Raw genomic sequence first — 27,544 nt, 5'->3', positions numbered from 1 at the left:
GCTTGGTGTTTATCATTTTATGTCAAATGTAATTCCCTTGACCCAACTAATGGAGATAGCAATATGTGTGTATTACATTATGTTTCATAGAGTATATTTTTATCCCAAGGATTTATGAGTTACATGGAGAAAAGAGTATGTATAGAACTTTGTTTATTGAATGTTTACCAAGTGCCAGGCAATTAGTGTACTGAGGACTTTTATATATGTACATTCTTTTGTTTATTTTAAAACAATTTTTACCCTGTTTACATTTTTACAAAGGGAGCATTATAGAAGAAAATTGTCCAAAATGACATAATAATAAGCAAATGGGACTTAAACTCTGTTTTGTCTTGCAACAAGTATATATTCTAACTTCTGGTTGCTTTTTTGAGACAGTCTCGGTCTGTCGCCCAGGCTGCAGTGCAATGGTGAGATCTCCGCTCACTGCAACCTCTGCCTCCTGGGTGTAAGCGATTCTCCTGCCTCATCTTCCTGAGTAGCTGGAAATTTAAGGCATGCACCACTATGCCTGGCTAATTTTTGTATTTTTTAGTAGAGATGAGGTTTCACTGTATTGGCCAGGCTGGTCTCAAACTCCTGGACTCATGATCTGCCCGCCTCTGTCTCTTAAAGTGCTAGGATTACAAGCTTGATCCACTGTGCCCAGCCACCTCTGTGTGTTTTATTTTTTTCATCGTCATTCCTCATCGCTCCATGTAATTCTCCAAGTGTATTGTAAAGCTTTCCTAGGTAATATGGAAAACAGTAGTTCTAATTACTCAGATTAAACAGTGCCATTCACTTATAATAAATGCCTTTTTCAAGTTGCTTTATTTATGCTTTTTAAACTTTTAGGTTCAAGGGTGCATATGCAGGTTTGCTATATAGGTAAGTTTTATGTTGTGGGAGCTTGGTGTACAGATTTTTTATTTTTATTTTTTGTGAGATACTGTCTCACTCTGTTTTAGGCTGGAGTGCAGTGACACCATCTCAGCTCACGGCACCCAGGCTGCGCCCCCCCGGGTTTAAATGATTCTTGTGCCTCAGCCTCCCGAGTAGCTGGGGCTACAGATGCATTCCACCACACGTGGCTGATTTTTGCATTCTTTTGGTAGAGATGGGATTTCACCATGTTGACCAGATCGGTCTTGAACTCCGACCTCAAGTGACTCGCCCACCTTGTCCTCCCAAAGTGCTGGGATTACAGGCTGGTATACAGATTACTTTGTCACTCAAGTAATAGGCATAGTTACCCGATAGGTAATTTTTCTATCCTCTTTCCCTTCCTACTCTCCACCTTCTAGTAGTCCCCAGTGTTTGTTCTTTCTTTGTATCCATATTTATCCAAAGTTCAGTTCCCATTCAGAAGTGAGAACATGAGGTATTTGGTTTTCTGTTCTTGTTGTTACTTTGCTAAGGGTAATGGCCTTCAGCTTCATCTATGTTGCTACAAGAACATGACCTCATTCTTTTTTATGGCTGGATAGTATTCCATTGTGTATATGTGCTGCTTTTAAAAATGAATTCTACTTTTGATGGACATTTAAGTTGATTCCATGTATTTGCTATTGTTAATAGTGCTGCAATGAATATGCACATGCACGTGTCATTATGGTAGAAGGGTTTATATTCTATATAGCTAATAATGGGATTGCTGGGTCAACGGGTAATTCTATTTTAAATCTTTGAGAAGTTACCAAACTACTTTCCACAATGGCTGAACTAATACATTCCCACCAGCAGTGGATAAATGTTCCCATTTCTCCACAACCTTGTTACTTTTTGACTTCTTAATAGCCATTCTGTGGTTTTAAGGTGTTTTTTTTTTTTTTTTTTGAGACTGGGTCTCACTCTGTTGCCCAGGCTGGAGTGCAGTGACACCATCTTGGCTCACTACAACCTCCACCTGCCAGGTTCAAGTGATTCTCCTGTCTCAGCCTCCCGAATAGCTGGGATTACAGGCGCATGCCCCCATGCCTGGCTACTTTTTTTTTTTTTTTTTTTGTATTTTTAGTAGAGATGGGATTTCGCCATGTTGATCAAGCTGGTCTCAAGCTCCTGGCCTTGTGATCTGCCTGCCTCCACCTCCCAAAGTGCTGGGATTACAGGCATGAGCCACCGCCCCTGGCTAATTTTGTATTTTCAGTAGAGACAGTTTCTCCCTGTTGGTCAGGCTGGTCTCAGAACTCCCGACCTCAGGTGATCTGCCCACGTTGGCCTCCCAAAGTGCTGGGATTATAGGCGTGAACCACCGCACCCCGCCGAGTTGCTTTATTTTTAATGGCTGCATGGTAATTATGATTGTACCCTGGTTTACTTGACACATTCTATTGATGGAAACTCAAATTTGCAGTTTTTGCTGTTAGAAACATTTGCTGTCCTTAGTATCCTCTTACAAACTTCTACAAACATTTTTTCACACAAGCACATCTGTGAAATAAATTCCCTTCAAGTGAAATTGTTTAGGTCATAGAGGATGTTTGAATTTTATCAACTCTTGCCAGATTGCCCTCCGTAGAGATTTTTATATACTTTTCGCCAGTAAGGAATGAGCAAATGAGCATCTGTTTCTTTACTCTTGCCAACTCAGCATTATAAAATTTTTTATCTTTGTCAATCTTGTAAGTAAAAAATGAGATCTCTTTATGGTTTTAATTTTCATTTATTTTCTGTGAAATGGAACATTTTTACATTTATTAGCCATTTGTATTTCTTTTTGGAATCTGAGACTGGTGCTTTTTTCATCTTTTCAGAAGGATTTCTACCTAGTTGACAGATGTTTTTAAGGTGCTATTTTAAAGTGCATCTCAGGGCTAGGCGCCGTGGCTCACACCTGTAATCCCACCACTTTGGGAGGCCTACGTGGGTGGATCACTTGAGGTTGGGAGTTCAAGTCCAGCCTGACTAACATGGAGAAACTGCATCTCTACTAAAACCACAAAATTAACCTGACATGGTTGTTGCATGCCTCTAATCCCAGCTACTTGGGAGGCTGAGGCAGGAGAATCACTTGAACCCAGGAGGTGGATGCTGTGGTAAGCTGAGATTGCACCATTGCACGCCAGCCTGGGCAACAAGAGTAAAACTCCGTCTCCAAAAAACAAAACAAAACAAAAATGCATCTCAATTTCTGAGAATTTAAATTTGACCAAATGTGCGATATTATAAAATGGATAGAATTAGATGTCTCTTCATATGCTTTGCCCATCTTTCTATAGTGGGTTGGCCTTTTTCTTACTGATTTGTAGGAGCTTATAACAGAATTAGTACTTTGGGTATAAGTTGCAATTATTGCCCAGTTTGTCATATTTCTTTGCTTTATGACATTTCATGCAACAGAGACTTGAATTTTGTACATGTATTGAATTAACCACTTTTATGATGTCCAGGTTTTGTGTTATGCCCTGTCCAGTATTGTTTCAAATAACTTAATCCCTGTATTTTACTGTTTTGTTTTTGTTTTAAATATTTAATCAAGCTGGAATTTTAGTGGGGAAGGATCATAAGATTTGAGGTAGGGATTTCTGGTTTTCATTTTGGAAAAACGATGCCCTTCTGAGGTTTTTTTCCTTAGTTTGTGATTTTCCAGAGTGTTTCATAAAATATATATAAGTACAAAACTATAAATGAGTAATATAGTTGGAGGATGTAATATTTTACCATGCTTTCTTCAAATCAGAATTAGTGATGTGTTAGGTGTTGTCATCTTGCCAAGATGATAGCTGGCAGTTGGCCTGTAGTTTTCCTATGGCATCTACATGTACCTCTTGCAAAAAAAAAAATACTTAAGCTAGGTTGATACTGTTCAATACATCGAGTTTTTGGTGTATTAAGCAGTCACACTTGAAAAGCTGAACTGTTACGTAATCCAAGGATGTTTTTGCTACTTTAGGCATTTCCTTTAGGCAGTCTGCCTCATGTTTAACTTAACAACTTAGACCAGTGTTTCTCAAACCTTAGCAACCATCAGAATCACTTGAAAATTTGCTAGAGCACAAATTGCTATGCCTCACCTTCAAAATTTCTGATGAAGTAGATCTGGGATGAGGCTCCAGTTTTGTAGTTCTTAATAGTTCCCAGGTGATGCTAATAACTTTTTAAGGGAATCTCTGCCCTGACACAGTTGGAAAACACTGTAGACAGTAAGGCACCCAGTAAAATGTAGAATTTGGCTATCCTGTGGCATTTTTGTTTATTAATTCATTATTGAAACTTCAAACTTAAAATTTACTATTGAGACTCACTCCTTAGCCTGGATAAATATTTCATTACTACCAAGAAAGGTAGTAAAATGTGACTCTGTGCCAGGTTCTTCCTGATTTCTGTGTCAAGTTTTTTTTTGTTGTTGTTAAGGAAAGGGTTTCATATATTTAACAGTATAGCAAGTCGTCTGGTACTCTTCTATTTTTTTTTTTTTTAATTTTTTTAATGTCCTAAAATTAACAACAAATTTGTTCTCTCACAATTTTGAAGGCCAGAAGTTCAAAAATGGTATGTTGGCAGGCTGGTTCCATCTGAAGGCTCTGAGGGCCAGCAGTCTTTCATGATTCTCTCCTAGCTTTTGGTGGTGGCTGACAGTTCTTGGCATTCCTTGGCTTGTAGCTTTATAGCCAGTGTCTGCCTTCATCTTCACATGGCCTTCCCTTTGTGTTTGACTAATTTGACTGTATTATTGAGAGCTTACAACTTTTAAATTTTCATTTTTCTTGAAATTCTTCACTGTACAAACAGCAAGAAAGATCCCATATTAACTGTTGATGCAAGAAGTAATTAAGTGCAGCACCTCATGGAATGGGATCACTGGGTGATGATCAGTATTGAACCATTAGGAATTGTCTGTTGATCACAGAAGTTTTGGCCATTTAACTTAGTACTTGCAATATGCATAGTCTGCCATCTGTAACATTTCTTCCCTTAGACAAATAAAAAGTAGTGTCTGTTGGTTAGCTCTGCTCCATATTGTTGTGATTGATTAAAGCTTGAAGAATGTGAGGAAAAAAGATCAAATTAAACAAGTGACTTTGGAAACCAGTTTTAAGAAGTTTTCAACTTAAAGTCATATTTTATCATTTCTGTGACTTTTTCTCAAGTTTTTGTTGTCTGAAGTTAGAATGTATCTTACAATCTATTGAAGTCTTACAGTTGGTGGCAGTTTGGTTATTATTGCCTCTGAATGATTGAACTTGATCTAGCTGTACATATTCTCACATCAGAAATAATGTGAACTATTGGGTCTATACATACTGAGAGTATTTGCTAATTAAAATGCCTTCAAAAATATTAAACATTACACTATGATTCCATATTGAAATGAGTACTGAGTATCAAGAGGCTGGGAAATGGAGCAACAAGGTGTATATATGCTGGTATTTGAGTAAATGTTGGAAAAATAACCAATCCTTTTTTATTTTTTGGCCTGCAAAGCAACAGACAGCTCTATTGAGGCTAAGAGAGTTAACTCACAAATAGAGGAAACTGTATGTCATGTTCTGCTACTGACTGAGATCATGTATAAGAGTATTGCTTATCTTGTATCTGTAATACATTGGAAGACAGGAAAAATTGCCAGATGTCCTCAGATCAAATAAATTTCAAAGCAGCTACAGGCTATAGTGTTGCTGATTCATGCGCTATGCTGGACTGTCTTTAAGGCACTGAGTCATAGTTTAATTGGCAGTGTTTTTTCTTTCTTGGTCTTACATAAAATAACCTTATAGCTAATGATGTCTCTCCCTGAAATATGGTAGTTTATTTTTAAAAATATGACCAAGGACAAGAAGCATAAAGCATATAAATGAGTTAAGATGGATTTGTTTGCCAAAAGTTTATTAAATTTAGAGTTAAGTTTAGGTGAAATAAAGAGAAGGATTCACTTTTTGTTGTCCACTATCAATTTGCTGAACTTAATGCTCCAACAGATGGCATAAGCTAAAAATATCCAGTTGGTCCATGAAAGACTAGGTTAGACTAATAAAGAGTCAAAATGGTGAAGTCATAAATGATGGCTTCAGATTTTTTAATACAACTTTTAGATCTGTAAATAAAATCATGGGTTTTTATTTAACCTAATGAGCTCTGACTTAAGCGTCTAAAGGCATACTGTGTTTTGTCCAGGTGCCGAAAGGAAGACAGTTGTTTTTCATAGTGACAGCAGTAACCTGAGTGGGATGGACAGGAGATGGCTGACCCCTACGAAGTTATACAACCTTGAGCCTTGATCTCATTGCCTTCATTCTTACTTGGCACCTCTCTTGTGATAACTGGAGTCCGTATTAGCTGACTTCACTTCAGCCAACCCTAACTAAGCCTGGTTTCCATTTTTGGTTCATTGATCAATCTGATACCATTTGTGTTTTATCTTTGATTTATGTATCAGCATTTCTGTAGTGTTTAATGCTCCTCAGCCCCACTGCTTTTATTCGTGAATTCCATTTATACTTTATTTATTTGGGGTGGGAGAAGGAGGGCAGACTCATGCCCTATCAGCCCTTTTGAACCAAGAGCCTGTTGTTAGCTTATTGAGTAAGGAATTGTTAAGGCTTTAAAAAAAAATGTATATTTGCATGTGGTAACATTTTAGTAGTGTGACATGAAGCAACTTAAAATGGTTTATTGGTTTGTTTTGCATGTCAAATATGTTTTTAAAAGGTTTAAGAAATTGAAAATGATGAATTTTGCCTTGGAATTTGTGTGAAACCATATGATCGTTATATTCCATAATCTGTCATACCATGTTTTCCCAGTACATTTCAGTGTTATATTTTTCAGGAATTGAGGATGCATATCGTGTTCGATTATATGATTTTCTTGAAACTTAATTTTGCAATTGATCATGAAACAGCACGTTTATTTGGGGCCAAAGTTTATTTTTAATTTACCTAATGTCTTTGCATTTCATTTTTGTCATGAAGTTTGGTTTTAAAATGACCTAAAGGGACCTTAACTAACTTGTTCTTTGTGAATATAGGTATATGACTGATGGGATGTTACTTCGTGAAGCTATGAATGATCCCCTCCTGGAGCGTTATGGTGTAATAATTCTTGATGAGGCTCATGAAAGGACATTGGCTACAGATATACTAATGGGTGTTCTGAAGGAAGTTGTAAGACAGAGATCAGATTTAAAGGTGAAGTAATTTCTTCTATGTAATTAATTATATATGTGTGGGGGGGCATAAAAACGGGGAACACATAATGATCACTAATCAACTCAAAGAGATCACCTCTAAAAGAAGGAACTAGTAAGTACCTTCTTGTTCTGTTTGTTTCTACTTTATATGTCTTCATTTTAGGCTTTAAATATATTTCTCCCCCTTTTTAGTAATGCATTTTTAAGCCAAATCTTCTCAATTTCTAATCCACCTAGTTCTTTTATAATCTAATAACATATTTCTGTATCTGTGCAACTCACTCTACCCTTCATTAAGTACAGAGGCTTACTTTACTTAAGGATCATATCTTTGTCCCTCAGATCCATGTCCTTGTCTCAACACAAACATACCCATTGTAATTTATAATGCTGGAGAGAAGAAGTAATGATACCCAGGACAAGCAGCTCCTTAGAAATGTAGTCTCATACCCTAGTATATTACTTCTTTCCTCTGTACCACATGTGCCTTGACCACTCTCACTGTGTTAAGGTCCTGAAACTATTTTCTGACATTTTGTCCGCCAAAGTCTATGAAATTCCCCTTTTTGCTGTGTCGTGTGTATATACCATTCATTGGACTGTAGACTCATCCCTTGCTGGTATGTGTGTTATAGAAGGCTTAATAGCACTGGCAAGAAAGATTCTGGGTCTTTAGAAAAAAAACTGAGGTCTGAGCATGTTTTTGTTTATACAAATTAGATCTATGCTTTTAAAAATACATTTAAAGAATAATGTGAGTGTGGTCATTATTTGTTAAACTTTATGTGCTACCAAGGTTTAGTACCTCAAAGTAGAAATTCAGAATGCTAGTGAAATATTTTATGGAGGAACTTTTTTTTTTAATATACCTGGTCAACTTATTTTATTTTTTGCATCTTCTTTGTTTTTTCCTATTTGCAAAGTTGTTTTAATAATGATACCAGTAATTATACTACATACTGTTTTCTTTTACCAGCTGAATCACATATAATTTTATAAAATCTGATTTTTAAGGCATTTAATGAAGAAATATTATAGTTTATGCATTGGATTATTTCTGAATTTTAAAAAATGTAAATAACTTTTACTATAGTTCAGCCATTATATATTTGATTTTTTATTCACAGTTTATTTGAAGGTTTTCCTTGGCTTTTTTATAGCTGATATATATGTAGAATGGTAAATATTGCTATAATTTAAGACTATGTAAGAACCCTTGAAGACAGCTTCAAGTAATTTACTGTTTTCTTTCAGGTTATAGTTATGAGCGCTACTCTAGATGCAGGAAAATTCCAGATTTACTTTGATAACTGTCCTCTCCTAACTATTCCTGGGCGTACACATCCTGTTGAGATCTTTTATACTCCAGAACCAGAGAGAGATTATCTTGAAGCAGCAATTCGAACAGTTATCCAGATTCATATGTGTGAAGAGGAAGAAGGAGATCTTCTTCTTTTCTTAACTGGTCAAGAGGTATTATTTTAATTTTCTTCATTATTTAGCTTTTGACATACTATTTTTAATATGCAACAACTTTAATCATAAGACCATGATGTGTTAATCATATTTTTGTTATTTTTATGTTCTTTTTCCACCTGATTATATTAATATGTAAAATATATAACCTTTTTTATCTGTATACTGTAGGAGTACTTTTTTATACCACTAGAGTTTGTGTTATAGTTAATTATTTTAAGAGTGTTAAATGCTTTTGGAATTTCAGTATTTTGCCATTGTAGTCTAGGAGATCTCTGGGATATAAGTGATATTATGCTGAGGCATGACTTTGCATCACAGCCGATTTGAAATCAGGTTATTCTCATTAGTTGTTTAGCTTTTGGGAGAACTTGCATGCCTATTCATTATCAGAACATTTCAGTTTGGCTTTGTCTTCCCATATGCTTATGAGGGTTGGGAAGGATGACTAAAAGTTCTTAGTTAGAATTTACTTCATTTTTAGATATAAATTTTATTCTCAGATATAGCATTTCTAAGCTTATTTCCAATAGGGTGTTTTTAGGTGTGCTTTGGAATTCTTGAGTGGCTAAATTCAAAAGCTATTTGGATAATACAAAGTTTTAAAAAGCCTTTTGCTAAAGGGTCTTTGTTTTTTGGGGGGCAGCGGGGGGATAGTGTTTCACTCTGTTACCCAGGCTAGAGTGCAGTGACATGATCTCTGCTCACTGCAATGTCTGCCTCCTGGGTTCAAGTGATTATCTTGCCTCAGCCTCCCAAGTAGCTGGGATCACAGGCACACACCACCATGCCTGGCTAATTTTTGTATTTTAGTAGAGATAGGGTTTCACTGTGTTGGCCAGACTAGTCTCCAATTCCTGAATCCAGGTGATCGGCCCCAAAATGCTTTTTTGATGGCATATAAACAGCATTTGTGCTATAATGCAGTATTTAGGCTGTTGAGATAATAATTTTGTCCTCTTGTGTCTGGTCTCTAGTTTTTCACTTCCTTCAAAGTACATAGTACATTTTTATTTTTTAAATCACTATTTAAAATTGTCATCATACTCAGATAACATAAGCATATTGAGAGTCTATCAGAAATATCAAATGGCCTCATGGTTGAGGACCTGAAAGATTTTTCTCTGTGACAGCTTTGTGCAGTTCATAATTTTTAACTGTGAATCTCACAGCTGGGGAAAGGAAGGGAGTAAGCGCAAGAGTTTTCAGATGTGTGCTAGAGTGTAAGTCTTTCATGAAGTAAAGTGCTGCTCTAGTTATGAGTTGAAGAGTTTTGGGGAGAAGGTAGCAGAAAACCTAACATTTTGTTTAGATTTCATTCATTGTGTTTAGTAGAGCTGGTCTAAAGTAAATATTAACCTTCTCATTTTTGTGAACCTTTGTTATTTTTATTTGGTAAGTTAAATGCTACTGCGAAATCAGTACTCCTTTCTTCATAAATTTGAATAGCTTCCATGAAACTGAGTAATCTCATAAAATTTTAAAACTGGTTTTTAAGAACATATTCTGACCACTTAAATAAGAGTGCTTCTGTAGTCACCTAAGTTAATTTGGGGTGAGGGGAGAACAGTTTAAATTGTTGCCTAGATAGAAATTCAATAAGAGTGATTGTAATTAAATAATTCTGTTTTTAATTTTGCTTAGTAAAATGTTTTTTCAACTTGCAGTGTATTAATTGGTAAGGTCCAAATTAATTTGCTAACATATTGATGATTTTGGAGCTAAAAATCTTTCCTCAAATCAAAAACTCCTGAACTTGTATCTTTATTCCCAGTATTGCTGATGACTAATAATATGGCTGCTATTGAGACAGTGAAACTTCCTTTTCCTTCTCTACCTGTTTGTGTTTATATTCTCATGAATGCAGATATGTTTTGTGGCATTCTCAACTGATGGTGTTGACTTTTTCGAAGTTTGGCAAACCTCAGGGGAAATTTTTATTGCAAGTTTTAAAACTGTTGAGGACTTTATCTAAAAACATAAGTGTTACGAGACTTCTTCCACTTCCAAACCTTTATATCCTACATAGTCATCATTTTGTTTTAGCTCCATGCATACTTAGCAGATTGAGTAGTCTAATCTCCAATAAAGTTGGAATTGTCATTTTAAAATATTGGAGACATAAAGCAAATGTCTAGTTTAAGTACTTAATTTTTAATGTGTGAAATCTGTATGTTTTGTGACTTTTTTATTTTTCATTCATATATATACAGTAGAATTCACAAAATTGCAGATACTCTTGAATATTGGAAGCCTAGTTTTGTATTATGTTGAAATCTTTCTTAATTTTTTATTTGCATGCCAGCAGGGGGCATTCTAATCTAGGCACAACATTTGAAAGCAGTATTTTCAAAAAATATTTGTTTGCTTTGTTACATTTTTTATTTAGATGAACAGCATCTACTTTCATTTTCTTTCAGAAACTTGATATTTCAAAGGGGGATCTATTAACATTGACTCCTTAATAGTAATTTTCTGTGTTACAGTTTTTGAGACAGATAACCTTTAAGAAAACTGGTGTGTTTGAAATAGGTGAAAAGTAATTTATTCGTTCTTACTGTGTTCAAGAACTTTGTATTTTTTGATACAGAAACACAGCTGAACATAAAAATGAAGTAAATGCCTTAAAATTTTTCCTTACCCTTTAATATCATTGTCCTTTGAATAAAACCCAATTTGTTGACAAAGGTAGCTTCTGATTGGGTCATTTATTGGACAGGCCGCCTAGTATATAGTAAGTGTTTGACATACTTCTGGGTTTAATTGAATTAATACTTCAGTAAAGTTTAGGATACATTTGTCTGCCATGCTGCCTTCATTTTTAAGTTTCTTTGCCTCTCCCAGAGCTGTCATACATGATCCATCTCTATTTTTCTCTGTCTTGATATTCATTATGTCTTTTCTTGAATGCAAATGCCTTAGAATACAGTCATGTGCCACATAACAACATTTTGGTCAAGACAGACTTCTCAGATAGCAGTGGTACTGGTCCCATAAGTTTATAATGGAACTGGACATAACCTTGCAACATCATAGCACAACAAATTACTCACTGCTTTGTGGTGATGTTAGTTCAAACAAACCTACTTTGCTGCCAGTTATTTAAAAGCACTATATAGCACATAAAATTATGTATAGTACATAATAACAGGATGTTGTTAATGGTTTATGTATTTACTATACTACATGTTTCCCCCCCACACACGCACAGAAATACTGCCAGTGATATACTACATGTTTTATCATTATTTTAGAGTATGCTCCTTTGACTTAAAAATGTTAACATAATGGTCGGGTGTGGTAGCTCATGCCTGTAGTCCCAGCACTGGGAGGCCAAGGCAGGGGGATCACAGGGTCAGGAGTTCAAGAGCAGCTCGGCCAACATGGTGAAACCCTGTCTCTAAATAAAAAAAAAAAAGTAAATATTAGCTGGTCGTGGTGGTGCATGCTTGTAATCCCAGCTACTCGGGAGGCTGAGGCAGGAGAGTCTCTTGAACCCGGAAGGCAGAGGTTGCAGTGAGCCGAGATCATGTCACTGCACTCCAGCCTGGGCAACAGAGTAAAACTCCGTCTCAAAAAAAAAAAAAAAAAAAAAAAAAGAGTGGTCTATCCTAGCACTTTGGAAGCCCGAGGCAGGAGGACTACTTGAGCCTAGAAATTCAAGATCACCTGGGCAACACAGCAAAACTCCGTCTCTACCCCCCCCCCCCAACACACACACACACAAAAAAAAGTTAAGTGTAAAACAGGATCAGGCAGGTCCTTCAGGGGGTATTCTAGGAGAAGGCATGGTTATCACAGGAGATGACAGCTCTATGTGTATTACTGGCCTTTGAAGACCTGCCAGTGTGTTAAGATGTTAAGGTAGAAGATAGTGATATTGATGATCCTGACCCTGTGGGGGCTTAGGCTAATGTGTGTGTTTGTGTCTTTAAACCAAAAAGTTTAAGAAATGGAAAAAATAAAAAAATTTTAAATTAGAATAAAGCTTAGAGAAAATATTTTTGCACAGCTATACAGTGTGATTGTGTTTTAAGCTAAGTGTTACTACAAAAGAGTCACAGAGTTGAAAAAATTTAAAAGTTTATAAAGTTAAGTTATAGTATGCTAAGGTTAATTTATTATTGAAGAAAAAATATATCAAAAAAAGAAAATATATTTTTAAATAAATTTTGTGTAGCCCAAATGTACAGTGTTTATATAAAATCTACAGTTGTGTACAGAATGTTGTAGGCCATCACATTCACTCAGTACTCACTGACTCACCCAGAGCAGCTTTCAGTCCTGCATACTTCATTCATGGCAAATGCCCTCTATGGGTGTACTGATTTCTATCTATTATGCTATATTTTTTACCGTGCCTTTTCTTTGTTTAGATGAAGAAACACTTACCATTGTGTTACACTTGCCCACCGTATTCACTGCAATGACATGCTCCTCAGGTTTGTAACCTAGGAGCAATAGGCTATACCATCTGGGTTTATAAATACACTAGAATGTTCACACACAACAACAGAATCGCCTAACAAATTTCTCAGAATGTATTCCTGTCATTAAGCAACATGTGACTGTAGTTTTCTGAGAAAAAAAATTGTAGCCTCACTAAGACATTTGGGTTAGCCTAGTTCTTAAATATCTGTGTTGATACTGTTAAAGGTGTTTGTTCTCATTAGGCACAATGAAGCAAATCTTCCATGTAATTGCATTAGTGATAGTGACATTAAAGCCTAATTGGCTTATTTAAAATGTCTAACACATCAATTTCTTTTAGATTGTGAAAATTGAAAAGGTCATGAGTGCAGTTAAATATTCCTGGGTGAGAAATTTCAATTTTAGTATAATTTGTGGAGAATTAATTAGGAAATCTGACTCTAAGAAAAGAGGTGTGGAATGCAAATAAGGCAGTTACATATTCATTTAAATACAAAAATGAAAGTTTCTTGGATTGTTTTGGAAATCCCATTGAAATTTGCTAAATTAGTTTTGGTTACTAAATTGAAAATAGGGTATCCATAAAGTGAAAGAAGATGGCATACATAAAAATAGACTGCATAGGACTAGGGTTATTATAAATATTTAAAAATGTTTCAGTATTCCTTTTTTTTTTTTTGTAGGAAATTGATGAAGCCTGTAAGAGAATAAAGCGTGAGGTTGATGATTTGGGCCCTGAAGTTGGTGACATTAAAATCATTCCATTGTATTCTACACTTCCACCTCAGCAGCAGCAACGCATTTTTGAGCCTCCACCTCCCAAAAAACAGAATGGAGCAATCGGAAGAAAGGTAACATTAGAAATGTTCTTTATAAAATATTTCACTAATGAAAGAATTGTTTGTGAGATATAAACTATATTCAGTCATAAAGGACTAAGTCGTGGGTGATTGTGATCTAGGTTATATACAACAAAATAATTTCCATTTTAAAAAGAGACAAAAAATTCTTTGTATCTCCAGACTCTAAACTAAGAATGTATACTGCTTCCTCTCCTCCTAGGCAGTCCCTCCTTAGCAAATGGAAGATTTGTTAGGATGGATTCAGAAAAGGGGATGATGGCCAAGTACTGTCTTTTCTTCTATTAAATCACTTGGCACAAAGTAAGCACTTTTTTTTCGGTGCCTTGGCCTTCTGCCTATAATTTTCTTTAAGGCTTCACCAAATATAATGTCTATAGGTATAAAATGTTGACTCTATGCAGACCTCTAGTAACAGTAGCACTGATGGCACTGCATGAATATGTTGAGTTCCTTGAAGGCAGAAGCTTCATCTAGACCCTGTCACACAGACAGGAACAAGATTATTTCAGCCCGATTTCTGAGATACTTTGTTGAGGGTCTAAGAAGAGATCCTGGTGCCAGTTTGAAACAGCAGCTAGGCTTTAATTTATTTTTTAAGATTTGGGAGTCCTAACAGAGTCTTTGAAAATAATATTGCACAATTTTATTAAAGGCCTTCAATCACTTGGAGAATGGAGTCAACTAGAATTTTAAACCTAGCCATTTATTAGGTTACATAGTAGCTGCATGTGCATTTTGGTAAGATTCTCTTAATTTGTGATCCTAAAGTTTTTCCTTTTTTAAAGTTGTTACTTTGATCCCTTAGGGGGATGATCGGCAAGGATTAAGTTTAAGTTTGACAAATACAAAATACTTAGATACAAAGCTTTCGTGGTAGCTGCTATAAATTTCTTCAGTTTATTTGTATAAAAGAAAGTCTTACCTGAATTTTTTACTCACATAATTTACTTGTTAGTCAAAATTGGCGTCTGTTACTTTCTTATTTCTATATTGAGGACTAACAGACTCACAACTTCTTTTGTGATTTTTTTTCCAGTATCTTTGCTAGTATTTTTGATGATTACTGAAAAATTACACATTATAAAGAAATATAACTGTAGTTACCTTTTACATGGCCACATAAAACTTAAATGAACCAAATATGCTTTTCGAATTGAAAGAATTCACTGAGTGGATATTCAGTACTAGCCTAGTGTAATATAAATAAATTAACAGGATTTGATAGAGTTGTTAAAAAAACAGCTTTTGAGTTTTTTATAGATCATCAAGTGTAATAAATTTGAGTTTTAGAAAATAGTCTAATTATAGCTTCATTATGTTGAACTTTTAATTTTTTTTTTTTTTTTGTCTGTCTCTAGAACATGTTAAAATATATTTTTGTATGTTACCTTATGTGTATTCTGAACTTTGGGGAAAACTTGTCATTTTACGTGACACTTTTAGTATATAATTTTGAAGTTGATTTGTGGACTGGAAAGTGCTTTATTCACTGTGGGCTCTTGATACCTTGTCAGTAGTGATTTAATATATATGGATATATCGAGAGAGAAAGAAATAAATGTCTTAAATATTTATATAATAAAGAGAAGTTAATGCATCCTCCAGGCAGAGCTTTAAATTTTTTTAAAAAAAACGTGTGGTCTCACTATGTTTCCAGGGCTGATCTTTTAAGATTCCTGGATTCAATCAGTCCCCTCTCCTGGGCCTCCCAAAGTGTTGGGACTACAGGCATGAGCCACCATGCCCAGCCTTCAGCCTGGTTTTTCATTTGTCTTGAAGTCAAGTGTACTTTGTATATCTGTATTTGTTTTTAAAATGTTGTGTTTGTTTACCATTGAGGGAACTTGACGTGCAACAAGGATGTCCTGTTTGTGTATCCTTTTGTGTTGTCCTCACTTCATTGAGTTCAACTTTGAGAAATATGGGCGCATATTTACAATTACACATCTGAGCTCTTTTGCTGTCTTAAGCCTATGCAGTAAATTACAGTTTTTTGTTTCTGTTTTGCTTTTTGTGTTTTAAATCCTTAGGATGCTGAGGAGAATTTTGTCTTATTGAAAAGAGTGACTCACCAGTGGCTGGATATGTGATGATGGCCACAGCTGGTGATGGGCTCACTCTGAGGACTGATTGTTAGCTTTTAATTCAAAACTAAGGGCTGTAATACGACTTCACCATCCAGTGATAGTGTTTCAGCCAAAGCTGTAGGACCTCTTGCTAGAAAATCGTGTTATCCTTGGCTTGAGTCAATTTCATCTTAGAGGTTGAAACAAGCACTGATGTAGCTTCCCTGGACAGTCCTAGGGAGAGTAAAGGAAGACCTCCTTGGCCGTTTCTGCATCATTTTCATTATGAAGAACATCCTGAGGCTCAGCATATTAAGTACAAATTTAAATTTTTCATGCAAGGCTAGCTTATAGAGGAGGGACCTATATAATAGCTTTACTGCTCGTATGTAATTTTAAACTTAACTGTTTGTATCTAATTGTGAAAAACAAAATACTTGTTTTTTTCCGTTAAACTGTTTACTTTGTTCTAATAAGGATAATAGCTAGCATAAAGCAAATATATAAAAGTATCGAAAGTTTTTGAACAAATATAATTAATACAATATTTTAATTTCCATCAAATTGTGATTCTGTATAACTTTATATATTCAGTACCTTTTATAAGGCATTTGTTATTTCTAGGTCTGTTAGTTTGTGCAAAATAGACTTTATAACTTGATTGTGGTGTTAATAAACAGTAGCGTTTTAAACATGTTACAGCACTAATGGTGAGCGATTTCAAGTTTTTAGCAATCAGAAAGGTTGAGAATGCAAGTATTTATACGAGGGTAGACATTTTTACCTCTTGTTAAATTTTGAAGTTTTTTTTAAAGGTTTTTGACTAAGTTAAAAGTCACAGAAGTTCTTTACATACATTCAGGTTTACTCCTCAGTAGATAACTTCTCTGCATTTTTTGACTGAGACTTACTATTTTGTGGATTTGGTTGTTATTAAAATACAGCAATAGTTATTTTTTAAATATTCAGTTTTCATTAATTTTGTCCATACAAATAGCTGACTTTTCTATAGTTTATCCTACAGTTAGCTAATTAATATGATTCAAAGCATACATTGCTCAATAACAAAGAGAAATGGCCCTTGTAGAGATGGTTCTATATTTTTAAAGAGAGAGTTAATGATCCAGGAACTGAAGGTAGCTTACTGTAGTGCTGCTGGGACATTTACAAGCAAATAAGTTGATGACCTTGTATTGGAGACCCCCAGACTTCTCTGGGGGCTAAAAGTCCAAATTAGTTTAAACTAAATGCATTCTTGTGTCCAAACAGTATTCAGGTAGGGCAAGTGAAGTACTCTGAGTTCTACTTTGAAATGGAGTTATTAAAAAAAAAACAAAAAAAAACTGGCTCTATTAGAAAAAAAGTGGGTTCTATTAGAAGGCAGGTTATTGAGGGGCAAAATTTACTCTTAGCACATTGGACAGCGATGCCAAGCTTTTTACCATAGGGTCTATTCCATATTAGTCAATGAGGTTTGAACACTTTTTAAGGCTCTCTGAACACTTACTGCAGTGTTGCAATCTAGAAAGCATATAATAATTAATCATTCCTGCTGGTCATAATGTAAATCCCTTGACAAATTCAGGGTCACTTGGTCTCCTGATTGGTTCCTGATTGTAGGGTGTGGCATTTACAATTGGAGCATGCTAAGGGCTAGCCTAACTCAACTGCTGAGGTTCCAAAGAAGCTTTTATCATCTCATTTATTAGTTTGTGTTTGGGGTGTGTGTGTGTGTGTGTGTGTGTGTGTGTGTGTGCGTGCACGCGTGTGTGTGTGTTTATTTAGCCTTAGCTATTTTTAGTCCTTGAGAAAGTCCTAAAACTTGTGCTTCTGTAAGGACCCAATATAACACTTATATTTTACGGTTTGACTTTTGGCTGTCAATAGTCTCTTAACCAGTATCAATAATGACATGTGTTATACCAAGTTGTCATAAATCACTTAATTCTTAAAACGCTTGAGAATCATGCATCTGCATCTTGTCATAAGTATTACAGAGTTTAATACACATACACCCAAACAAAACATGCACACTTGATGAAATAATTTTGTGGAGAAAAATTAACTGTTTTTTATAATAATAACTCTTTAAAGAGTTGGTCACATCCGGAAATTTTTATCATACTGTATTCTCTTCTAGAAGAAATAAATGTATTTTTTTCCAGAACAACTCTTTTAAAAGCAACTTTCTTCATAAATATATTCAGAACCATGGTTTTCACCCTGGAATCCACAAAGCCAGAAGACGTCTTCTGTATTTGCAGGCATGCAGTTGGTTCTGGATAGATTTGAGATAGGGTCTCACTTTGTTGCCTAGGGTGGAATTCTGTGGCATGATCATGGCTCACTGCAACTTCAACCTCCTGGGTTCAAGCAGTCCTTTTACTTCAGCCTCCTAAGTAGCTGGGGCTATAAGCACATGCCACCATGCCTGGCTAATTTCTTTTAATTTTTTATAGAGATGGGGTTTTACTATGTTGTCCAGGTTTGTCTTGAACTCCTGGACTCAAGTAATCCTCCCTGGCCTTTTTAAGTGCTGGGATTACAGATGTGAGCCACCATGCCTGGCCCATTCTGTATAGTTTATAGAACATTTCTACATCCTTACATAATTTGTTCCCTACAATCTTATGTTACATACACTAAGTAATATGCAATTTATAAAAGGAATACAAGCTTGGGGATATTAAAATCTTTCCACAATTACTTTAGCCACTCAGGTTTGATTGATAGCTCTGCCTCTTAACCTCTAAGTTCATTGCTGCTTTAACTGCAACAAACTGACTTTCTAGAAGAATACTAAATTCAGTTATGCTTATTCACGTTTCACCTGTTAACCTTATTTATATTGTTTGCTTCAGTTCTAGTTGCTGATTGTTCATCTAAATGTCCTGAAGAATGTATTTCAGCAACATCATCAAACCACTTGTGGTTTCCTATTCCTTTGCTAGTTGTCAGTCTTTTCAACTGACGTAAGGAAACATTTTGGTTTTTTACTTGTAAATTATTCTGAAATACTCTGATGGTAGATTCCTATTGTTTTTAAATCCCCAAGGTTTCCTACTGGTATTTTAGGAAGTCAGCTACTTAGTACATATAAAATCGGAAAATGAGACCTAATATTATTTTAAGTAAAATAGTGCAGCAAAAGCCTATGTTTTTTTAAGCAATTTGATTTATAAAATTGTTTTTAAAATAGGGATAAATATAAATCTTATTTTATGTATGTGCCCACAGGCATTGCTGCCCACGTATGCTTTTTAAGCTGGAGCTCTAGTGCTGGTGCTGTTTCCTTCTCTCCTGAGTAGGCCTCAACCTTACCTTCAAGGACTATCCTAAATATTATTTTTTTCCAGTAAAGCTTTTCTTGTCTTTGCTATTGGAAGTAAACCCTTTTTAAGTTTCACAGTGTATCTTTGGTGCCACTCACACTATCCATGTCTAATCTTCCCTTACAAATTGTAAAAGCAGACTCTGTTTGACTCATTTTCTGTATCAATTGCTTGCATATACAGGCATCTTCAACTTAATACAGTAATCTATTGAAAATCAGATGTCCTGAGTAAAAATGCTAATGAGGAATCCCCATTTCCCATTGTTTTAAAAGGAAAAAATTTTATGTACCATGTCTGTCTCAAGTCCTTAAATAATTTCCTGAAACGTGTAATATATAGTAAAACATGCACATATACAAAACAAGCTATTATATTAGCATGTAACTGCTTTAAACATTTTCTGTCAAAAAATTTATGGTTCTTAATAGTTGCTTTGTATGTAGTGACAATTAACATGTCATCCCTTTGAGACTGTGCACTTACCAAAATATTTACATTTGATTCTGCTGATCTGTCAGTTCTTTTTTATGCTGTCCATTAATTTGATTAAGCAAAATGTAACTTGGTTGAGTGATAACCTGAAGTCATAGCTTTGTTGAGAAAGGAGGTTGCTGTTGTGACATAAATGCAATTTTGGTTTCTTTAATTTTAATTTGCCTTTTTAAAGCATTGGCCATTAAAGATCAAACCATATTTCTAGTTTATTTGCTGGTTTGAAATTCGTGTTAGTGAAAGTTAATGGCTGATCTTACAGTCCTCTTAATTTTATTTGATATGTAATATAATTTATATACTCTTTCTTAACAGGTAGTTGTGTCAACTAACATAGCAGAGACATCTTTGACAATAGACGGTGTGGTGTTTGTGATTGATCCTGGATTTGCGAAACAGAAGGTACATATTTAGTGGATACTTTATATAAATTAGAGCTGGTTTAACAGTACTTACTACTCATTCATTTAATGGCTAAAATTTACCTTTCAGAATTATTTTCCTATCTTTTGTTGCATTTTCAGGTTTTTACTGTATGAGCCCTTTATGTTCTGGCTGGCTCTCAGAAATTAAGACAGTGTTTTATACGTAATTCTAGGCTGGTTTTTTTTCTTTTAGAGTTGCTTTGGTTTTTTTGTTTCAGTGTAGTTACGGTGGGTGTTTTGGCTTGTATATTCATTTAACAGTATGGGTTTCGTAATAAAAGTATAAGATTCCCCTCCCTGCAGTTCAGTCACTTATCCATCATTAGAGTTACTGCTGTCTGCTAGGTACACTGTTTGAAAACAGGACTGTGATACTCCTCCACAGGGCTGTATACTAAGCATTTTTACCAAAGGAAGTGACTACTCAATAAATAGCATGTTTTATTTTTTAAACATCTTCTGGATAAATTGATTGTGTTTTGTGGGCAAATCATGTTATTGATGGAAATTTTTTCATTAAACAGTAACAGAGCAATAGTGCTCAGAACATCGAGTTTTGAAAGTGCAGGATTCTTTTCAGGCAGAATCCGTGTCTGTCCAGCATGTAAAAAGCAAGGAACAAGGTCAATCTGATGGAACTGAAATTATCTTAAATTAGGAGGAGTAAGGATTATATAAGCTGTCTGTCTTATACATAAACTTTTTCATGTTATTTTCAGTCTTTCAGATAACAAATTAGAATGTCTGAAAGCACCTTACGGTTCAGGATGATGAATTCCCTATTGTAGCAGTATGATTTATGGTTATCAGTATTTCTTTGTTTATTTTGGAATTAACCGTGAGTTTTGGATACTTCGTTGCTTCACAAGTTTGTGTTTGACTGAAGATCTTAAGACTCTTGTGTTACTTCAATTCCAATAGGTCTACAATCCTCGAATCAGAGTTGAGTCCCTTTTGGTGACAGCTATTAGTAAAGCTTCAGCTCAACAGAGGGCTGGTAGAGCTGGACGTACCAGACCTGGAAAATGCTTCAGACTTTACACAGAGAAAGCTTATAAAACAGAAATGCAGGTATGGGGTATTGCTATTTCCTGCCTATATGTTTAAAAAGTTAAGTTGAATTTCTTACCAAAAGAAAATTAGCTTTATTTACTTAACCTTGCCCTTTAGGATCAAAAGCTCCTTAGCTTTTCCAGGCGTGAAATGTATGGTATAATCAACTTAGATAGTTTTACACCCCATTCGAGGGTTATACATTCCAAGACCTGCAGTGGATGCCTGAAACCTAGAATGTGCTGAATCTTACATATACTATGTATAATTATCTTTCTTTACCATATTACTTACAGAAGATGCATTCTTATTTTAGATCTTAACAATCTCAGCATGTGGTTTTTTTTTTTTTTTTTCCTTGCTAGGTTTCAACTTTTTTTCTTTTACACTCTGTATTTTTCACTTGAAGGAAGCACTTTAGGGCTTCTCTTTGGCATATCCAAATTGCCAGCATCACTATTCTTGCACTTTGGGACCATTATTAAGTAAAAAGGGTTACTTGAGCACAAGCACTTTGTTACTGCAAAAGTTGATCTAATAACAGATGGTTGCTAAGTGACAAATGGGTGTATAGTGTATATAGCATACTACTCAGAATGGTGCCCAATTTACAATTGATGAATTGTTTACATTTCTGGAATCTTTAAAATTTTTATGTTGCTAGTGGTTAACTGAAATCATGGAAATTAAAACCATAGATAAGTGAAGACTATATACAAATTTCTTTCTGCACTTCTGAGTTTTATGGACAGTGAGTAGCAAGCACTTTGAATGCTATAAAGATAGTTGGAGAAAAATGGTTTCTCTCTAGTCTGATCTTACAAGTATTTATCTCTCATGAGACAATAGTGTAGAAGTAATGCCAAAACAAATAGCTCAGGAGGCAGTGAACAGATTTTTGTTTTCTGGAACAAAGAGACTGAGGCATATTTAACATAACAAATAAATGTTTTTGTTTTTTGCTAGGATAACACCTATCCTGAGATTTTGCGTTCCAATTTAGGATCAGTTGTGTTACAATTGAAGAAACTTGGTATTGATGATTTGGTACATTTTGATTTTATGGATCCCCCAGGTATGACTTATCAAAACATTTTTATCAGGTCTTTTAACCAAAATTGACTCTGAGTGTTTTTCTGCAGCATATTTAATATATGTATTAAATACCTTTTGCCTTTTCCATCCAGTATGCATCAAGATAAGTATTATGTGATAACATCAAAACCAAAAAAGGTGACAGTTATATGAGCACTTTTTTTTTTCTTCAAAAGTTATTCGGGCAGGAGTTAGGTAAATTGAATTATCCTCTGGGCATGAAAATGTGAGAATTAAACTTCCTAATTTTTCTTTGGGAAAAAAGCGTTTGATAAACACATTGATGAATTAGCAATTATTTAATATATTTTGGAAGAAGACAGTTTTGCCTACAGAAAAATTTTGCAATGTTTCTATGATTCATTGTTTGGTAGATGTGCATAATTGAATAGGATGACAATTTGAGTTTGAGGTTGGTCCACTGCAGAATGAAAAATGAGATTGCTTATAATAGTTTGTACTTTGTCATATTTTTGCTTGCTTAAGGCACTGTGCCTAATAGATTGTTTTTTTCCCCCTAGCTCCTGAAACTCTAATGAGAGCCCTAGAACTTTTGAATTATCTGGCTGCTTTAAATGATGATGGAGATCTGACTGAATTGGGATCCATGATGGCAGAATTTCCTCTAGATCCACAGCTCGCAAAAATGGTTATTGCAAGTTGTGACTACAACTGTTCTAATGAGGTCCTATCTATTACTGCTATGTTGTCAGGTAATAGAGGGAAAGGAACCAAAAAAAGCCCAGCTCTTCACAGTTTGGGTGGACTTCACTTTTGTTTTTGTTTTTTAATTTTTAGTATGATAGTGGATTTTATAGATGGTTTTAAGGAATTAATTTTGTTTCCTAAATACCTTGTAAATAGCTTCGTAATGACACAATACTTACAAAAGTAAAATAAGTCATTGTGCACAAAAGATAGTAAAACGTTGGCTCTCTTGAGTGCTAATAAAAATTGCAGTAAGTTTGAGTGCAGTTGTAACTGAATTCTTTGGATAAAGGTCCATCACTGTTATCTTTGTGAGATTTTTTTTTTTCTTTTTTAAACTGCAAGTACCAGAACAACTTAGCTCTAGTACTTGGCTCTATTAAATGTACCTGTAGCAAAGTTAAAGCCATACATTAAGTTGAGCCTTTTCTATATATGTACTCCAATGGCAGCCAAACATGAATTTCAAACTTGGTATCAAGTAAATAGAAATAGTAATGTATAATTTTAGGTTTAAAATCTAATCTGATAATGATACTTTTACAATGGTAGAAAAGCACTTGGTAAAAGAAACATACCTAATAGATAAAATTGCTAATTTTGTGAAATTGGACCATTAAGCTGAGGAAATTAGGTTGTTTTTAGTAACAATAAAGTGTAATCCACAAAAGAATAGTAACTTGGAAATTAGATTTCCCTAAAGGAGAAGAAATAAGAAACAAATGAATAGCTATTCTTACAGCTAAAAATAGAAAATAGGTTTTTACTGACGATCAAAATATTCTCTGCTACTAGTTATAGTACTGCAGAGAACTGACTTCCTATTGCTGAGTGGTTTATTGATCTTAATGCTGCAAATATTTCAAAATATTCTGTGGAATTAAAGGATAAATTGAAAAAAATTTAAATATGAAATTGTGGCTTAGTTTAGATGTATGGTATATTCTAATGGTGTTTATTTTTTATTTAAGAAGTAGCTAAAATGTTTTCTTGCAGAGTTATGACTGATCAGACTCAGAGCAGATGGGCAGGGCAGTATTGAGTCACTTTAATTAAATTGTAGCTTCATTTGCGGAGGTGGTGGTAGGTTGTTGTCTGCCTTTCTTATATGTTGTTTTATAGATTCTCCCAGTTGTACTTCTCCCAAGATTTTAGTTTTTAGAGAAAGTGTGGGGCAGGAACTAATGGATTATGTACGTATTTGTCTATCTGCCTAGTTTTTATTTCTCTAGGTTCTCTTATCAGATACACTATGTGATTACCATTGTTTGAGTTTAGAATATTAGCTCTTTAAAAAGTTTGTCATTGTGACGCAGTTGTAATCTTCCAACTACATCTCAGTTTTATTTGTAATAAATAAAACTTTTTAATTTATTACAAATAAAAATCTTTAGCCTAATCAGGAGAATGAACATTTATGTGCAGCAATGTAAATGGACTGTTTTTAAACAGATCATTTGTAGGGAAAGTGTTGAAATCAGAGGTGAGGAAGAAGTCATGGAACGAAAACAGTTTGCTGAGCTTGTAATGCTTTGACATTCAAATAGTTTCTGAAGTTTTGAAGTCCTGATATTAACAGTGCAAATCTAGAGGACTTTCAGAGGACTACTTACTCCCACTTAATTCTAGTGGCCAGTTCACATTAACAGTCACGGCTGTGAGAAGTTTGTGTACTTTTATGAATTACCTTGCTTCAATAATATTAAGCAAGAGTTTTAATATTTATTATGATCATGTTTTGTTGTCACTATTTGGCTATTTTGGCATCTTTTTAAAGGGGAAACTGTATGGGAAAGAGTAATATGATACTGTATTTTATCTTGTTGTCAATTATTCCCATTATCTTCTATCTGAACTGATAATTTATGAATTTTTTTCATTGACAAGGTTTTAAGAGCTTTTAAAATGTGTTGAAAAAGTCCCAAGCTGTTAAGTTTTTTTATTTTTATATTGCTATGACTATGGAATTGCTAAACTGAATTAAGGAAAGTTGTATTTCAAAAAATGTAGTACATGCTTTGTAACAATTTAAAGTTTTATGTGAATTAATATTGAGGCTCTAAACAAATAACTGTAGTTACATATTTTGATGACCCTTGATATGACTGTTTCAGACTAATTGTCAACTTTTGAAATATTGGACTTTGCTTTATATTGAGGTTTTGATTCAAATAAGTTTGTTTTTTTTCTTTTTTAAATTTGGGACTTTATTTTCTAGTCCTTTTGTTAAAATGCTGAAACGATAGGCTGAATATCCCAGCCTTTTTGAATTTTCTTAATTCAAAGGCGGTTTAACCTTCCACCACTACTGCTATCATCAAACTCCAAGAATTCTTGATATTTTTATGTTTACATATGCTTCTGCTCACCGGTGCTAATAGTGATACCCACCAGTTGATAATAACCACAGTATTAGGGAAAAAATTCTGATAGAAATATGGTAGTAGACTGGTTTCAAAGTTGTTGTTAGCTCTGCAGTGGGCAAGTATAGCTTCCTAACTTTCATAGCCATTCAGTGGATTTAGTGGATGGCCTTTTGAAAAATTACAGTTAGCTGAAAGGTAATTTACACCGTTGTCCTGGTTATTGGTAGAGCTATCAGCACTGGTTTTTTTTAAATAAGTTGAGCTTTTTAGTATCCCGATGGCCTTCAGAATAGCTGTTTTGATGCCTACTTTTAGATCTAGTTAAAATAATCAGGTACTCTGTAGCTTTGAAACCCTCTTGTCTTACAGATGTGGTTAGGTGTTGATGTACCAAATCAAGGTAGTAAACAGTCCAAGATGCAGTTGGAGGCCATCCTGCCCTGCCCTATGCTCTGTGAACTGACCTAGCTAGGCCTTGTTCCTCTATCTGTGAATGCGTGACTCATCGATATGGGCGTTTGTGTTGGGCCCATACCAACCTTGTTTAGTCCCACAGTGTTTTGTTCGCCCCACGGAGGCCAAGAAAGCCGCAGATGAGGCCAAGATGAGATTTGCCCACATAGATGGAGATCATCTGACACTGCTGAACGTCTACCATGCTTTTAAACAAAGTAAGTAAATTTGATTGGAGATACTCTTTTGTCTAAATGTCATTTGCAGTGTATGTTTCTTCATCCTACTTTCATTTATTATCCATGACAACTTACATTAGAAACCCAGAGGTACTTTAGAGAAACTCCTGACTAGCATTTAAAATAAAAATTGCCAATCTTTTTCAAAGTTGTTTATGCCTATAATCTGGATAAAGCACCAATTGTAGAAAAACTGAAAAATACAGTGATGAAAATGAAAGACTTACATGACATTTACCACTAACATACAAGTTTTTATATACTTTTATTTTTATGCATTTTACATTTTTAAGAACAGTTTTATAGTGCTTTTACAATCATTACTCTAACATTTTTACTAATAAAGAACTTTTTACACCAAAATAAGACTTAATAGGAAAAATGGACAAGTATGAATGATGGTTCTCAGGCTGCAAGTGGTCTGTAAACATGATATGGAAAAGTTCAGATCTACTGTTAGCCCAAGAAATGCATTTTTACTGATAATGAAATGCATTACCATTTTCTCACCTATTAAATTTGCAAATATTAAAAATATTCCTTAGTTGTATGGGAATGGGATTTGTTGTGGTCTTTATGCAAAGTAGATTTTATGTTACCAGGAACTTTAGCAACTTTATACTCTTTGACCCAGAAATAATTTAGAAAGTTATCTTTTGGTGTTCTGTAGACCCTGATTTGATTAAGAATTTCATCCCAGAATTAATTTATGATGGTTAAAAAAAATTGGCTGCCTAAATGCCCACTGGTAGAAAAATTGTGAGTTGTGCTGTAGACATACAAAGTAATTGTCCTAGCTTTAAATCCTGTTATCAGGGAATATTTAGCGACCTGAAAAAATTTGGCAATGACTTTTAAATGAGGAAACATAACATGAAGTTATTGCTAGCTGCTGTTGTTGGAATGTACCATTTACAAAAATTGAGAGGAAGACTTAATAAATTTAAAGGAGAAAAATAGAGATGGAATGCAACCGGATCTGACAGAGTTTTTTGTTTTTTAACGGATAGTTCTACATCATCACCCTGTGCCAAAAATGTGGAATTCCCAGTCACTAAGTTTGTGGTTTCTTCTCATGAGAATTTGGTTTCCTAATTTATAAAGTTGACATTCCAATTTTGTATGTCTGGTTTTATTTGTAACTCATTTTTATTATCTCATAAAAATCTCATTTGTACTATGAAAATGGAGCCTGTTGACTCTGGCACATCTCTGTAGGGGTGATGGTGAATTTATTCGTCTTGGGGTCCAGAAGTGCTAGAGGGTCAGTGTATACACCAGAACTAGCATCTAACTTGCTTTACGTCTGTTTCTTACTCAAGAACCCTGATATGAGTTGAATAGAATTGATGACTAGCAGAGAGAAAAAGAATGGAGTCCTTCTCTGCCCTGCCTAAAAAACTTGAGGCAGATAACGGGAATTAAGGG

At 34.7% G+C, this 27,544-nt stretch overlaps 1 protein-coding gene across 1 annotated transcript in view; it reads left to right on the top strand.

The window, feature by feature from the left end:
* The window catches only part of DHX15 (DEAH-box helicase 15), a 54,730-nt gene that overhangs the window by 20,301 nt on the left and 6,885 nt on the right, over positions 1-27,544 (top strand). Inside the window, exons 4-11 of the mRNA XM_017517094.2 lie at positions 6,953-7,112; positions 8,369-8,587; positions 13,705-13,872; positions 20,093-20,179; positions 21,124-21,273; positions 22,222-22,330; positions 22,872-23,063; positions 25,973-26,095. Coding sequence (XP_017372583.1) covers positions 6,953-7,112; positions 8,369-8,587; positions 13,705-13,872; positions 20,093-20,179; positions 21,124-21,273; positions 22,222-22,330; positions 22,872-23,063; positions 25,973-26,095 — 1,208 coding nt within the window. The remainder of the gene's footprint in view (positions 1-6,952; positions 7,113-8,368; positions 8,588-13,704; positions 13,873-20,092; positions 20,180-21,123; positions 21,274-22,221; positions 22,331-22,871; positions 23,064-25,972; positions 26,096-27,544) is intronic.

The sequence above is a fragment of the Cebus imitator genome, unplaced genomic scaffold, assembly GCF_001604975.1.
Source record: "Cebus imitator isolate Cc_AM_T3 unplaced genomic scaffold, Cebus_imitator-1.0 Scaffold617, whole genome shotgun sequence".
Taxonomy (NCBI): domain Eukaryota; kingdom Metazoa; phylum Chordata; class Mammalia; order Primates; family Cebidae; genus Cebus; species Cebus imitator.
Note: the sequence above shows the minus strand (reverse complement) of the source record. Positions and strands in the feature narration are given on the sequence as shown.